General features: G+C 36.4%; 1 protein-coding gene across 1 annotated transcript in view; it reads left to right on the forward strand.

Moving 5' to 3' along the window:
* Positions 1–15,506, forward strand: part of SP4 (Sp4 transcription factor) — a 75,259-nt gene extending 59,753 nt beyond the window's left edge. Inside the window, exon 6 of the mRNA XM_052638922.1 lies at positions 15,099–15,506. Within this exon, the coding sequence (XP_052494882.1) occupies positions 15,099–15,346 (248 nt within the window). The 3' untranslated portion in view covers positions 15,347–15,506. The remainder of the gene's footprint in view (positions 1–15,098) is intronic.
* The last annotated feature ends 1,696 nt before the right edge of the window (positions 15,507–17,202 follow it).

The following is a 17,202-nucleotide window of genomic DNA, read 5'->3' on the forward strand; positions in this document are numbered from 1 at the left end:
TGTATATTGTCACTCTGCTTATTTAACTTACATGCAGACTACATCATGAGAAACACTGGGCTGGATGAAACACAAGCTGGAATCAAGATTGCCGGGAGAAATACCAATAAGCTCAGATATGCAGATGACACCAACCACCCTTATGGCAGAAAGTGAAGAAGAACTAAAGAGCCTCTTGATGAAAGTGAAAGAGGAGAGTGAAAAAGTTGGCTTAAAGCTCAACATTCAGAAAACGGAGATCATGACATTCGGTCCCATCACTTCATGGCAAATACATGGAGAAACAGTGGAAATAGTGGCAAACTTTATTTTGGGGGGCTCCAAAATCACTGCAGATGTTGATTGCAGCCATGAAATTAAAAGTCGCTTACTCCTTGGAAGGAAAGTTATGACCAAACTAGACAGCATATTCAAAAGCAGAGATATTACTTTGCCAACAAAGGTCCGTCTAATCAAAGCTTTGGTTTTTCCAGTAGTCATGTATGGGTGTGAGAGTTGGACTATAAAGAAAGCTGAGCGTCAAAGAACTGATACTTTTGAACTGTGGTGTTGGAGAAGACTCTTGAGAACTCCTTGGACTGCAAGGAGATCCAACCAGTCCATCCTAAAGGAGATCAGTCCTGTGTGTTCATTGGAAGAACTGATGTTGAAGCTGAAACTCCAGTCCTTTGGCCACCTGATGCAGAGAGCTGACTCATTTGAAAAGACCCTGATGCTGGGAAAGATTGAGGGCAGGAGGAGAAGGGGACGACAGAGAATGAGATGTTTGGATGGCATCACCGACTCAGTGGACATGGGTTTGGGTAGACTCCGGGAGTTGGTGATGGACAGGGAAGCCTGGCGTGCTGCGGTTCATGGGGTTGCAAAGAGTCGGACACGACTGAGCGACTGAACTAAACTGATGAAAGAGGAGAGTGAAAATATTGGCTTAAAGCTCAACTTTCAGAAAACTTAAGATCATGGCATCCGGTCCCATCACTTCATGGCAAATAGATGGGGAAACAATGAGATACCTTATTTTCTTGGGCTCCAAAATTGCTCTTGATAGTGACTGCAGCCATGAAATTAAAAGACGCATACTCCTTGAAAGAAATGACCAACCTAGACAGCATATTAAAATGTGATGTTACTTTGCCAAGTAAGGTCTGTCTCATCAAGGCTATGGTTTTTTCCAGTAGTCATGTATGGATGTTGGACTATAAAGAAAGCTGAGCGCCAGAGATGATGCTTTTGAACTATGGTGTTGGTGAAGACTCTTGAGAGTCCCTTGGACTGCAAGGAGATCCAACCAGCCCATCCTAAAGGAAATCAGTCCTGAGTATTCATTGGAAGGACTGATGTTGAAACTGAAACTCCCACACTTGGCCACCTGATGTGCAGAACTGACTCATTTGAAAAGACCCTGATGCTGAGAAAGATTGAAGGCTGGAAGAGAAGGGGACAACAGAGGATGAGATGGTTGGATGGCATCACCAACTCAATGGACATGAGTTTGAGTAAACTCCGGGAGTTGGTGATGGACAGGGAGGCCTGGCATGCGCCAGTCCATGGTGTCCCAAAGAGTCAGACACAAGTGGGCAACTGAATTGAACTGATGATATTTGTTCATGAATATTTGGTTTTTGAGTTACCATCCAATTTCATCGTTACAAGGACATCTCAGAGATAGTCCCAGTTTGGTTCCAGACGACCTCAGTGAAGAGTGAATATATCAGTAAAGCCAGTCACACTAATTTTTTGGTCTCGCAGTGCATGTGAAAGTTATGTTTGCATAATACTATAGTCTGTTTAAGCATACAGAAGTGTTACATCTTGGAGAAGGAAATGGCAACGCACTTCAGTATTCTTGCCTGGGAAATTATGAACAGAGAAGCGTGGTGGGCTATAGTCCCTGTAGTTGCAAAAGGAGTCAGACACAGCTTAGTGACTGACAACAGCAGCATTCTAAAAAAACAATGTACATACCTTAATTTTAAAATGCTTTATTGCTGAAAAAAATAAGTGTCATCTGAGCCTTCAGTGAGTTGTGACATCAAACATCAGTGATCACATATCAGCCTAACAAATATAAAGTAATGCAAAAATGTGATATATTGCAGTTACCAAAATGTTACTCAGAGATATGAAGTGAGCAGATGCTGTTGGAAAAATGGTGCTGATAGACTTGCTGGATACAGGTTACCACTAACATTCAATTTTTAAAAAACAGTTATCTGCAAAGCACAGTAGAGCAAAGCGTTATAAAAGGAGGTATTTTTGTGTTCATTATCTTCCTCACTTTGTTCTATTTTTGGCCATTGAAAGTTGTTTCAGATTGGCTCCTCCATCCTTTTGATATGCCCTCATCCTAAGCTTTCTCGTAATCTTTAGTATTCTGTTAATTTCATGGGAAGTAGATGGGGAAACAGTGGAAAGTGTCAGACTTTATTTTGGGGGGCTCCAAAATCACTGCAGATGGTGACTGCAGCCATGAAATTAAAAGACGCTTACTCCTTGGAAGAAAAGTTATGACCAACCTAGACAGTATATTCAAAAGCAGAGACATTACTTTGCCGACTAAGGTCTGTCTAGTCAAGGCTATGGTTTTTCCTGTGGTCCTGTATGGAGGTGAGAGTTGGACTGTGAAGAAGGCTGAGCACCGAAGAATTGATGCTTTTGAGCTGTGGTGTTGAAGACTTTTGAGAGTCCCTTGGACTTCAAGGAGATCCAACCAGTCCATTCTGAAGGAGATCAGCCCTGGGATTTCTTTGGAAGGAATGATGCTAAAGCTGAAACTCCAGTACTTTGGCCATCTCATGCGAAGAGTTGACTCATTGGAAAAGACTCTGATGCTGGGAAGGATTGGAGGCAGCAGGAGAAGGGGACGACAGAGGATGAGATGGCTGGATGGCATCACTGACTCGATGGACGTGAATCTGAGTGAACTCCGGGAGTTGGTGATGGACAGGGAGGCCTGGCGTGCTGCGATTCATGGGGTTGCAAAGAGTCAGACACAACTGAGTGACTGAACTGAACTGAATTTCATAAAATGTATATAAGCGTAGGTTTTCATTTATGATATAGTTCTGGATGGAATTTTCAACTCTGGGTCCTCCCCCACCACCCTACATCCACTCATTCACCCTTTTTTATGTTTTGCTCATTTTGAACTCCTTCTAGATGTATGTGGACTCCCTATATTGATTTTTTTTTTTGCACCTTTTCTTTTACTTGTCTTTTTACCTTTTCTTATATTTTCAATGAAATTCCGTAGCTTTAGCTTCAGGTATTTTTGTTGCATTGTTTTTTAATTTCCAAGAGTGATTTTTGTTTCTTTTTTATTGCATCTTGTTCTTATTGTATAAATACAGGAGCTTACTGGAAGTCTAATGTTTCCTGCAGGGTCATATTTTTTTGTCTGTATTTCGCTTTTTCTGAGGTTGGCTTACGTGCATTGTCCAGTGATCCCAGGCTTTTGTTTAAATAGATGGTGATGATGATGATCATGACGACGATGAAGGTGACTGACAAATATGTTTAAGTGAAAGAATGTGAAATCATTGTTAACTGGTGGCCTTCTTTTTAGGAAATTGAGTAGGGGCACTGTGTGTTATATTGAAAGGGACCTAATTATCAACATGTAGTACTACAATGTGGGACCATATTTCTTTAGATAGAAATTCTCAAGTATTTTGCCCCAATTTTTTAACAGTAGGGCTAATATTCCATGTATAGGCTTCAGTTTACTGTTTTATACTCCATATTTCCCTCTCATTATTTTAGTTCCATACTTCTACAGCGTTCTACAAGAGACAAATTGGCTCTTTTCTAGAACATATCCTCTTCCTTGATAATCTCTATTCTTATTGCAGAAATGTGATCCAGTTAAACTTATATAACAATGCATAATAGAAATGAGTTTCACAGGACTTTTTTTCCTTTTGTTCTACCAACTTTGGCCCTGTGGGCCCTGATTAGCAGGTACAAACAGCAAATACTGTAGGAGAAACCATGTATATCTGGCAAGAGAACTGAGAAAAGGGGCGCTTGACTCCAAGGCCAGCCTGTTTGTGGGTTGCACTGTAGTAGTGTCTGCATAAGCTGCTAAAATATTGAGAAAATACCTTTATGTTTGGTTAGAGGAATCAGGAAATAACGGGCCCTCAGTGAATATGAGGGGAATTACTTTTTTTTTCTTTCTTTGTCATTTCACTCTGAACGTAATGCCATGTGCAGGACATGATGCACATGCATGATGCATGTGCAGGACAGTGAAGGACCCCCCCCCCCCCGCCCCCCCAGAATACTGGCTTTCTGGCCAGAGAAATCAGGAAGAAAGGACACTTGGGGGTTGGAGAGTATGAGGATAAGTTTGTAGAGATCTATAAAAGGTGATCCCCTATTTTCTGTACAGAATAAAGTAAGTTCTGGACTCAACTCTGTACTGCACATGCACAGAACAATCCCCAAGAACCATGGCAGAGGCCTCAAAGACTGAAATAAACCACCACCTAATCTCCGACATGTGCTAGGCATACTCAAAGAGCATAATGAAGTCTTTAAAAATAATTTAATATTGAAATTACTGATCAAAGAAGGCAAGCTGTCGCTTTTAGTATGAACCTAAAGGGGTTGTTTTGCTAAAATAGAACTGTTCACTAGAGGATCTGTGATAGAACCCAGAGTCACCATGAAATAGTATAAAAAATGTCCAGGAGGCAATCCAGAATTACTCAGCGTACTATGTATCCACCCTGTCAAGATGATCCACATGTTAGAATTATTAGATGAAGACTTGTTAAGAATTGTCAGAGGATCTAGACACTTCACTAAAGAGAATATACATGTGACAGATAAGCACATGAAAAGATGCTCAGCATCATCTTTTATTTGGGGGAATGCAAATTAATACTGCCACAAGATACCTGTGACTTACTAGAATGGCTAAAACAAAAAGTAAGAACATAAAACTCCTGACAATTAGAAGTACTGACAAAATTACAGAGCTGGAACTTCATTGCTGGTGGGAATGCGAAATGACACAGCACTTTTGAAAAACATTTTGGAATTTTCTTATAAAAGTTAAACAGATACTTAACCATATCCACTCCCAAGTATTCATCCTAGCTTTGAATATACATGACAGATTTATGTGTAATCACCCAAACTGTATACAACCCTAATATTCTTCAGCTGGTAGATGGATGAAATGTTGTGGTATATCCATATGTTGGAGTACTACTCCACAGAGTAGAGGAATGAATTATTACTACACAAAACCACATGGATGAAATTTAGATGTATTATGCTAAGTGAAAGCATCCAGCTTCAAAAGGCTACCAATTGAATGATTCCATTTACATGATGGAATAAAAAAATCAAAACTGTAGAAATGGAGAACAGATCAGTGTTTCCTAACGTGTGATGGAGGAGAGCTTGACTGTGAAAAACCATCAAGAAGAAATTTTATTAAGTGAAAGCAGTTCTTCTATATTGGAATTTTGGTGATAGCTACGTGACTTAATGTGTTTATCAAAACTGATAGAACTATGTAGAACTGTACGCAAATTGAAACATTTTCAAAAGCATGAGACAATACTTATCTTTGAGAAATTGCAGTCTAAAACTTGAGGGAAATTTTCTAGTTAATTTTTATTTTAACAGTTCCAATGAATTTCTTGCTCAGCTTCACACATATGCCTCATGCAATGTGTCTAGAGCCAGAGCGACTCCTGAAAACAGTTTTGTGCAGTTCCACCATTTTATAAATAAGGACTAAACGTAAGTCTTAAGAGGTTGATTGACTTCTTTATCAAGGCTTGAAACTTAGTTCCTTGAGCCAAGTTGAGTTATATAGTGATGAGTTAGAAAGAGCCATGGAAGCAATAAATTCAGACAAGCAGTGACAGTCAGCAGTAGTTAACATAACTGATCTCCTTCAGTGTGCTGGGTTTCTGAATGCTTTTTAAAACATACTTTCTCATTTCATCTTTTGAACAGTAACATAAAATAGGTATTTCTGCTATTCCCAGTTAAAAATGAAGAAACTGAGAATTGGAGAGAGAAGTTGCCAGGAATTACATGATTGGTCAGTGGAGCAGAGTCAGAATTTTTATCTTGAACTAGAAGCCACTTATACAAGAAGATATGATGTCAGGATGTACAAGCAGTTCAGTGTTTGGGAACCATGATGTTTGTGACAATAGATTAAAAAAGGTAGGCGGAGATCAATAGGATGTTACATATATTTGATTTTTTTCTGCAATTATAGGATATGAGGAACCATTGGAAATTTTCAATAATCAGATGGTCACTTTTTCATTTTCAACCATTTGATATTTGTATGGAGGACAGATTTCTAGGGAATAATTCTGAGACCAATTAGTAAAGACAGTAGGAACTTTTGGTAAGATCCTAATAAAACAGAATTTGTAAGGTGTACTTGGGACCAGTTTAAGAGATGTCTGTGCAATAAAATTAACAGTAGTTGGTGACTGATTAAATGTGAGAAGAGAGATGAAAGAAATCAATGATGACTACTGCAGTTGAAATGAGAATTGAGGAAAAGGATTGGTATATGTGGAATGTCTGTCTCCCTTCGCTTCTGTTGATTTTTGCTTCTTGTCCTTTGGAGCTCTTTTGGTGTAGGTACTTACATGTTTCTAAGTGTTACAGCTTCTTGGTGGAGTGATACTTTTATTATAAAGTACCCTTCCTTATCTCTAGTAGTAATTTTTTTCTTTAATAAGTAATTTTTAGTATAGCTGTTCAAACTCAGTTTGCACAGTATATCTGTTTTCCATCCTTTTAGCCTCCTCATGTCTTTGAATTTAAAGATAGTTTCTCTTAGATGGCTTAAAGGTTTGTCATTTTTAAAAATCCATCCTGTCAATTTCTGCGTTTTGGAGAGTTTAATTCATATTTAAGGCAATTACTGATAAAGACTTCTGCCATTTTAGTATTTGTTTTCTATTTGTCTTCATGTCTTCTTTTTTGTTCCTGAGTTTCTCCATTGTTGACATTTTGTGTTAAATACTGCTCATGTGTTATTTTAATTACTTTGTAATTTTTTTGATATATGTAGGTATAGATATGTATATAGGTATGTGTATATATTAATATATATATATATGTTTTATATCTATATGTAGTTTTCTTAGTGGTTCCTGCTCTGGGTATTACAGTCCACATCTTTTAACAGTCTAATTTGCATTAATACCAACTTTATTTCAGTAGCATGCAAAAACTTTCTCCTACATAGTTCTGCCTCCGCTTATGCCGTTATTTTCACTAATTGCATCTTTGTATATGGTGTACCCCTCAACACAGATTTATAAGTCTTATGCAGTCTTGTTTGAAACTAGATGGGGGGAAATGAGTAAACAGCGCATTTATGCTGTCTTTTGTGTTTGTCTGTATAGTTACTTCACCTGGCATTCTTTATTTTCTCATGTGTATTCTAGTTGTCGTTTAGTATTTTTCATTTCAGCCTGAAGGACCACCCCCTCCTTAACATTTCTTATAGGTGTGACAGATTCCTTCAGTTTTTTATCAATCTGGAAACATCTTAGTTTCTCCCTAGTTTTGAAAGATGTTTTTTCAGTATATAAAATTCTTGGTTGATAGGTTTTTTCCTTTCACCTCATTGAATATATCATCCCATTGCTTTCAGACCTCTATGATCTCTGATGAAAAATAAATCAGCTGATTTTCTTTATGATGATCCTTTGTAGATGATGTCACTTCTCTCTTGCTGCTTTCTAGATTCTTTTTTTTTTAACTTCAAACAGTTTGATTATTATGTGTCTCAGTGTGAATTTCTTTTCATTTAACCTGCTTAAAGTTAGTTGTAGTTCTTCCATGTATATATTAATGTTTTTCATCAAATTTGGGGGATTTTCAGACCAATTAATCTCTCCCTCTTTTCTGAGAGGCTTTGTGTGCATGTTGGGGGACCCTCAGCTCTCAGCCAGACAATGCTTGTTCTCTTCCTTCTCTTACGGAGCCTCAAAGGGTAGGTAGGCCTTATAAGTGAGAGTTTGGTTCTTCTCAACCCTTCTCCTGAGTATGTTCACAGTCCTAAGCATGTATGTGGCTTCTACATTCCAAGGAGTATGTCAGAACTTTTTAGAGCCCCTATGGCTATCTCATACCTCTGAGCTTTTTAAGTTTTTTGTTTATCTGTTTATTATTTGGCCCAAGTATTAGTCATTGTTTCAGGTATCCATGAAGTTAAAATACTTGTCTATAATTGTTTTAGACAAATACATGCTCTTCTCTGTTCCCGGAGGAAGACTTTTTGCATTGGAGCACTTCCAAGGAATGTTGACTGCAACAATACTTTAAGTCTTCCAAAGAAGCAATGATGATTCTTTGGGAAAGAAGTTTTGAAAGGGCTCTCACTTTGTTCTGCTCCCTCTGGTGGCTACCAGGCTCCTGGGAACACCACAAAACTTGCTGTTCTTACCAAGAATTAGCCATTTTCCTTATAAAACACTCCCTGAGTTACAGGAGCCCTTGATTAATTTACAGAGTCTAAATGAGTTGATTTGATTGTTTATTTTTCCCCCAGTTTTCTGAGTCTTTTCACAGAGGAGTTAAGTTTTGGTCACTCTCTTTACTAATATTGTCTCTTTGATATTTTGGAGAGGAATTCCCCTTTTATTTCTGAGAATTATAAGGATAGGAAAGTTAATGAGTTCTTTTCGTGACATGTTGAATGATGCGTTCTGTGGCATATGTGGGAGATCAAATTCCTATTTTAGGACTCTGTGTCTTGATGTAGCCATCAATTTATAAATGATAGTTAAAACCATTAGAGTAGATAAGATTGCCTTTTAAACAAGTATTAATAAGAAAATGACCAAAAGGGCTTCTCTGTTTGAGCAGATAATTGCTGAAGGAGGAAATGAAAAAATTCTCATGATGTAGATTGATGTCTACAAATTTTATGGTCTCAAATCTCAGCCAGTCTCTCAGAACATCCTATCAATCTTACTCTTTTCTTCAGCTTTCACATTGCCTTAGTAATTATCTAAACCTCAAGTGTTTTTTTTTTTAGCACATTATTTAACAGTTTTATTTTAAAAATAAAGTCATTATATTCAGCATCAATAATAATGATAACAGCCATGTGACTCATAGGTTTCTTAATATTTTCACTCTCATACTTTAGCACCCTCAAGTCTTCTTATTTCTCGTTACTCCCACTTAACTTTCCTTTATCTGTCTTCTACTTTAAGAAAACTTAAGCCACATAACTTCTCTCAAATTATCATTTCTCCCTCTATTAATTTACTTTTATCCCCAGGTAATGATAGGGGAGAATTAAGGGTACTCATGAAGAGGTGTCCAGGAGGGACTGATAGGACCATCCCAATAGGCATTGGAGGGATCCAGGGACTACAGGTTTCTCAGTTTGAATAATTAGGTTTTTAAGAACAAATCAATATATAATTTCTTTAAAGTGAATTATATATAAAAATCTGGAAAGAAATTGTATAGATGCTACAAATGGATGTTTGATTGAAGTTATCTATTGAGCAAAGGGTATGTTTTTTGCTTTGCTATAACAAATGCCATACATTTAAAAATGTCCCTATAGTGGGTTGAATTGTGTCTCCCAGGAGAGACAGTTTCTACTCCACAGAATTTGTGAATGTGACCTTATTGGGAGATAATTCTTTGCAGACGAGATGCATTAAGAGGAAGTTATAACTATTCCTAGTGCCTAGCATTTAGGACCTAGTAGACGTTAAATCCAAGGATGGACATCCGTATCATAAAGAGATGATACACAGGGGGCAAGGCCATGTGAAGGCAGAGGGCAACACTGGAGAGCTGCACCTACAAGCCAACCAGTGCCAAGAATCGCCAGAAGTCACCCACAGCTGGGAAGAGGCAAGGAAGGATTCTTCTCTAGAGCCTTTGATGGGAGAATTGTGCTACTGACACCTTGATTTTTGGCATCTAGTTCCAAAACTGTGAGAGAGTGAATATCTGTTGTCTTTAAGCCACACAGTTGGTGGTTTTTTGTTTTTGTTTCGTTTTTTATAGTAGCCCTTGGAAACTAATAAAATCTCTTAGGTCACTCTTGAAATTATTGTAGTTGATAAATATGCAGATATGTTATCAAATGGCAGGCTTTGAAAAATATTCATAAATGTGTTTTTTACATTGTATTAGCTTAGGTTTAAGTGTAACATGAAAATGAAATTATAGGTAGAACTCTGACAGCTAAATAATTGGCTCTTGATGGATTACCTCAAATAAATAAAAATTAAAAGATGTTTTATTCCATTCATCCCTTCAAATCTGTGATTCCATTTGAAAATCTCAGCTAATTTTTTTCTGAGAGAAACGCTGTTATATCATGTTAGGAAATAATCTGCATAATTTCTAAGTTTGCATCTTCTACTTACATCCTTTTTATATGTATAAATATATATAGTATATATAAATACTACTATATTTGAATAATCATGTCATACAGCATGGCATTTTATCAATAATCTAGATAAGATATGCAGTTTTTTAATATTCAGTTTATTAAAGTCGTTCTGGTTACATCCTTTAGATTTTCTTAGAGGAAAAAAAAATTGAAATTTCTTCTTGACATGCTTTTGAAACTTGAAGATATTTTATAGATCTTGATCCATATTCTAGATCACCTGTAATTTACTTTTTGAATTATGCTTTACCTTTTCAAGATGATAATCTTTATTAGTTTGCTACTGCTCCCAAGACAAGCTATCCCAAATTTAGCAGCTTAAAACACACTTTTTTATATAGCTGTTGAAGTCCGAAGTCTTAGTAGACTCATCCTGAGTCCTCTGCTTAACATTTCATAAGTTGAAATCAGGGTGTTGACTGGGTCATGTTCCCAACTGAAGTCTCTGGGGAAGCATCTGCTTCCAGACATATTCACACTTACAGTTGAATTCAGTGTTCGCTGTTGTAGGATGGTGGTCCTTGTTTCCTTGCTGTCTGTCAGTGGGGGCTGATGTTTGCTCCTGGAGGTGACCCACATTCCTTCTCATACTTTCCACGTGGAAACTGCCCCCACTTCCAGCCAGCAGCAACAGGTCGAGTTCTTCTCACACTTCTAGTTTCTCCTGCTGCATTTTTCTGACTCCAGCTGAAGAAAGCTGTCTGCTTTTAAGAACTCATGTGATTAGATTTGGCCCACCCAGATAATTAAGAACAGTCTCTCTATAGTAAGCTTTTTAAACTCAGTCACATCCCTTTTGGCATGTGATAAAACGTATACACAATTCCAGGGATTGGGACACAGGCATCTTTGTAGGGGATTCAAGAGGGAGAGGACATATGTATACCTATGGCTGATTCATGTTGAGGTTTGACAGAAAACAACAAAATTCTGTAAAGCAATTATCCTTTAATTAAAAAAAAAAGAAACGTACACACAATTCCAGGGGTTGGGACACGGGCATCTTTTTAGGGAGTTGGGGCATTTTGCCCACTGTAAGTATTAATAACTAATATCAACAGTTTTGATAACTAGTTGCATTAAGTATAAAAAGTGTTAACCCTACTAAAATAATTATTGAAATAATTCTAAATATAAATACAAAAAAAGATACTGTAGGATATATAGTTAGTATAAGAACTCTCTGCCTCCTTATATTTTATAAAGTATAATGATAATGTTTGCCAAAGAGGTAGGAAATTAGGAAATTGTCTTCTTAAACCACAGAAGACACACTTCTCTGTGGAAAAAGGGTAATGAACTAAAATGTCATTCCTCTAATGATAGTTTAATTGTACAACATAATTTACTTATTTTGCGATTCTAGCCAACTTTTATTGCTTGAAATTAACTGGATAGCCATACCACTTGGGAGTAGACTAGAAAGTCCACACAAAAGCCATGTCCCCATCAGTAGCTGGGGACTCGAATTCCTTTCTCTTTTCATACCAATAGTTTCGTGTGGTTAACAAATGACTCTCTCAAGATAATGGATGCTTAAAATCGGAGACTCTGACTTGTTCATTTTTGTATCACCAATACCTGTCATACTGCAGTTGTTCCAAATATTGTGTTGGAGCAACACAAATATTAGGTTGGTACAAACATATTTGTGGTTTCAGACCATGAATTTTAAATCATTATAACTAGGCTCAAACACGTCTTTTTTATACAGAATTGGAACCATTACAGTCAACACATTATTGCCAATGAGAAGTAAGTTTGTTTATTCCTGTAGCTTAGCAATCCATGCTTCGGGATTTGGCAGACTCTTGGAAAGTATTGTGCCTCCTGCTAGTTGTGGAAGCGTTATCCCTGCCAAAAGTTGTTGAGGTGCTTGAAGAAGCATCAGTTGGTGAACACTCAGGTGAAAATGGCAGGTGCGGCAGAACTTTGTAGCCCAGTTTGCTCAAGTTCTGAAGCATTGTTTGTGCAACATGCAGTCAGGCATTGTCTTGGAGAAGAATTGGGCCCATTCTGTTGACCAGTTCTGGCTGCAGGCATTGCAGTGTTCAGTGCATCTGATAGATTTGCTGAGCATATTTCTCAGATGTAATGGTTCTGCCGGGATTCAGAAAGCTGTAGTGACTGGTCAGACTAAGAGCAGACCACCAAACAGTGACCGTGGCCTTTTGTGGGTGCAGATTTGGCTTTGGGAGGTACTTTTGGAGCATCTCAGTCCAGCCACTAAGCTGGTCGTCACCAGTTGTCTAAAATCCATTTTTTGTTGCATGTCACAATCCTATCAAGAAATGGTTCCTTGTTGTTTTGTAAAATAAGAAAAGTGAAGTGAAAGTTACACAGTCCATGGAATTCTCCAGGGCAGAATACTGGAGTGGGTTGCTGTTCCCTTCTCCAGGGGACCTTCCCAACCCAGGAATGGAACCCAGGTCTCCCCCATTGCAAGCAGATTCTTTACCAGCTGAGCCACCAGGGAAGCCCAACAATACTGGAGTGGGTAGCCTACCCTTCTCCAGGGGATCTTCTTCACCCAGGAATCAAACTAGGGTCACCTGCATTGCAGGCACTTCAGAGTGACAATTTTTTTCATTTCCGGTCAGCTCATGAAGCACCCACCCACTTATCGAGCTTTTTTCTTTTTCCTTTCCAGTTTGTTTCAAACGTCGACATTGAGTCCTTCAGCAGCTTCTCATGTAGTTGTAAGAGCTTGATGATTACTCTTAATTGGTCATTGTCAATTTCCGATGGCCAGCCACTGCACCCCTCATCTTCAAGGCTCCCTTCTGCTTTACAAAACTTGGAACCACCAGTGTACTATGTATTCATTAGCAGTTCCTGGGCCAGACATGTTGTTAATGTTATGAGTTGTCTCTGATGCTTTACTACCCATTTAAACTAGAATAAGAAAATCGCTCAAATTTGCTTTTAGTCAAACATCATTTGTCTGGTCTAAAATACAAACAGTAAGTACTAAGACATTAGCAAAAAGAAAACAAATAAAGCGAGACATGCACATTAAAATGATGTATAATGCAACTACGTTTATTTAAGAATGTATTCTAGTATCAGATGGCAAAGTTCAGCAGTGCAAAACCACGATTACTTTTGCACCAGTCTAATACTTATTGAAAAATAACTGAGTTCGTGAATAAATACCACAGCTAACAAATGTTAATTAAACAGCCAGTGTGTACAAGTTGGTCACCCATTGATTCAGTGTTTACTGAATAAAGCTCAGGCCTTCAAGCCATCACTACCTGATATCTTTCTGGTTATTCTTGGTTATCATTGCTATAAAAGAACAGAGATCTCTACTACAGGTGATTTAATACATAATACCTGAATTAGAAATCAGATGTCTTGAATTCTGCTCTTTTATTGATTAATTGGATGACTAATTGGGGGATTCCCAAGCAAATTAATTTCTGAGGCTCAACTTACCTATAAAATGAAAATGTAAAATAAGATCCTTTAAATTTCTTCCAGCTTTTAAATTTGTACACTTTGAATTTTTCTTTTGAAATAAAATGGAAAGCCTGAAAGATAAAGGAGCTCAAGATTGATCCTAAACATAAACCCTCATTTAATTGTTTTTTTGGTCCTTGCTTCAGTGCTAGCATTCATAAAATGCAAGTCATTTTGCCTTAAAACTTAACTGGCTTTATTTATACCTTAAGGATTTTATCCATTCATTTAATTTTTCTTTGAAAAGAGAAAGGAAATTTCAGTGAATCACATGCAATTCTTTTTTAAATAAAAGCAAACACATAAAGAAGAGGGGATAATATCTGACACTTGAACCTATAGATTTTTCTGTTGGTCAGTCCAAAGGAGGGCCAGATAGAAGAATTAAGCCGAATTGGATTTTCTTATTTTCTTAAGTTCTATTATTATTATGGGATAATAGTTTTATTATTATGGGAAAATCGTGCTGCTTTCCTCTAAATAATAATTTTAAGGAGAGAAATAAAGCTAATAGTTTATCCATTATAAATGTGATGATATATCAATTAACTAAATTTTTATGTGCCCCTGCCTATTATACATAAAAACAAAATCATTTTTTTCTAAAATACAGAAGTAGTTAACTTCCAATAGAACTATCTTATGACTTTTGAAGAGAGAATATTTAAGGATCACTCTGTCTACCAGAACCTAACAGTCTAATTCTGCAAGATCTAAAAACTGTATTAAATTTGAAATGTAGTGTTTGCCCCACTCTCATTTTTTACCTTGTAAAGAAACTCAGTACACTGTAAAATTATTAACTGATTTTATTTGAAGTAGTTTCAAGGTATTTCCTGCCTCTGGTCATTATGTCCAAAACTTTAACAATAGTTTTTAAGGAAGAGTGGATATGAGCTTTGATATTATGCAGTTATAACTGGAGGAGACTTGTTGAGATCATGTGTTAGAAACCTTCTTATTTTGTAGATAGGGAAGCTGAGGAAACAGTTTTATTTTCAGTTCTTAGCAGAATCAGGACTTTAGCACAGTTCTTTTATTCTCAGTCACCTGGTCTTTGTCCTATACTGCACTGTGTGTTTATTGGCATTTTGAAATAGAAACAAAGTATTTTGCAGCTGTTGAAAAAGAAGAGAAATTATTTTAAATGATAATTTCATTTAGATAAAGTGAATTGCTGTTTATTTACTATTTTTCCGTTTAGGTGAAAAGAGATTTGAATGTCCAGAGTGTTCTAAAAGATTTATGCGGAGTGATCATCTCTCCAAACATGTCAAAACGCACCAGAATAAAAAAGGTGGTGGGACAGCTCTTGCCATTGTTACCTCCGGAGAACTGGACTCATCTGTTACAGAGGTGCTTGGCTCCCCAAGAATTGTCACAGTTGCAGCCATTTCTCAAGATTCAAACCCAGCAACTCCCAATGTTTCAACCAACATGGAAGAATTCTGAAGTTATTTATAATAGAGACCTCTAGTGCTGCACTTAAGTTTACACACCTTTGAAAATCTGGAAATGGGCTGGTCAAGTGGATTACAGAGTAGGAAATCATGTTTTCATTCTTGGCTTCTTTAAGTATTCCAAGATTTTGGGTCAGCACATGAAGTGTTGAATTTTTAAAAATACAAAAGCAAACTGATATACTGGAAACAGATAGAAAAGTATTTCCTCCATATTATGTACGTTGTAGTTATTTGGAGATATATCACATAATCTTTAAACTGAATCTTCCCCTCTCTTAACATCATGTGTTAACATGTTTAAAAAGACAGACCTCAGTAGTTTGCAGACTGGACCTTAATTGGACTTGTTTTCTTTGAAAGTACTTTGTTATAAATTCAGTCAGTAATATTTATGTGGATTTTTTCCCCCAAAATCACAGAAAACAGTTAACTGATGATAGATATAATGCTTTATTTCCTTAGCTTGATTTTTGGAAAATCAATTGAAAATAGGTTTGGCCGTCTTTTCTAAATATTAGAAATTCTTCAACAGTTAAATTAGGTAAGTTCCAAAAACATAATCTGAGAGGCATCTCAGATCTTTATTACCACTACATTGTAGTAGTGCGTATGGAGACAATCAGTGAAATCCAATTACTTTCTCCATTTGGAGACACAAGAGGAACTTAGAGCTAAACCTTAGGTTAAATTTTAGATTGAAACTGTAGGAAAATACTGGGGGGAAAATGATTAAAACAAAACTCATAATAGCTTCAGAAAAATAAAATGAGGCAACTTAACAGGTATGGTTTTGAAGTTAGGATTGATTATATTCCTAACACTAGGTTGAACCACAAAGTTCATTTTAAATGTTTATATTGGAAATATTTGCATAGGGTTTAAATCGTCCTGTAGTTTCATAGTCTGTAAATATGAGTTACGTTGACAATGTGCAAAATTCTTTATGCTTTGACATGGTAGCCAAAGAAAGAATTATCACACTTTTTTTTAAGGCCAGCAGAAAATTATCTTTTACCTACATTATAATTTCTGTTTTCCTCTTTGCTGAAAATTAGCCAATCCCATTTTATTTCTAGCACTGTTTTAGAGGCTGATTAAGGATTTATAACACAGTAATGACTTTATGTTATACCAGTAACTGAATTTTCCCTAAGAATACATCCTAACAAATGTATAACAGATGTGATGCTATGAAACAAAAAGTATTTTTTAAAAATATCAGTCAGTTATAAGTGATTAAAGAAATAAATATATTTCATTGTTTGTACAAGGATCTTAATAGGAAAGATGGCCAAAAGTTTCCTATAAAAAAATTTGGACTATGCCAGTAGCTTAAATATTAGTAAGATATTTCATATTTAAAAATATATTTACAGTGAATTATAATGCAGTTGGAATTCACCATTTGAAAACTGAAGTTTTTAAATACTTGGTTAATTAACACCATTAGTTTGGGGACTGTTTGAGTATAGGTGTATGTTATTTTCTTGTACATTCTCTATTATTTCAGAAAAAGTACTACTCATGCGAATTCTCTTCTGAAATTGTGATGTTTCTTGTATTTTTGATGAAGGAGAAATACTGTAATGATCACTGTTTACACTATGTACACTTTAGGCCAGCCCTTTGTAGCGTTATATAAAACTGAAGGTCTTTTGTGCTTTCAGTTTGTATAAAAAAGCTTTGAGATTAAAGGAAAAAAAATTTTTACACTGTGGTTATAAATTTCAAGTTTCTTAAAGCTTTTGTAGACTTGTAACAAAGTCTTTAAATTTTAGTTGGATTTTGTAAATTGTTTTGTATATTTTATTTAATGTACTCTTAACAACTGATGTGTCTGGCTTT

This window comes from Budorcas taxicolor, chromosome 4 (assembly GCF_023091745.1).
Source record: "Budorcas taxicolor isolate Tak-1 chromosome 4, Takin1.1, whole genome shotgun sequence".
Lineage (NCBI taxonomy): Eukaryota > Metazoa > Chordata > Mammalia > Artiodactyla > Bovidae > Budorcas > Budorcas taxicolor.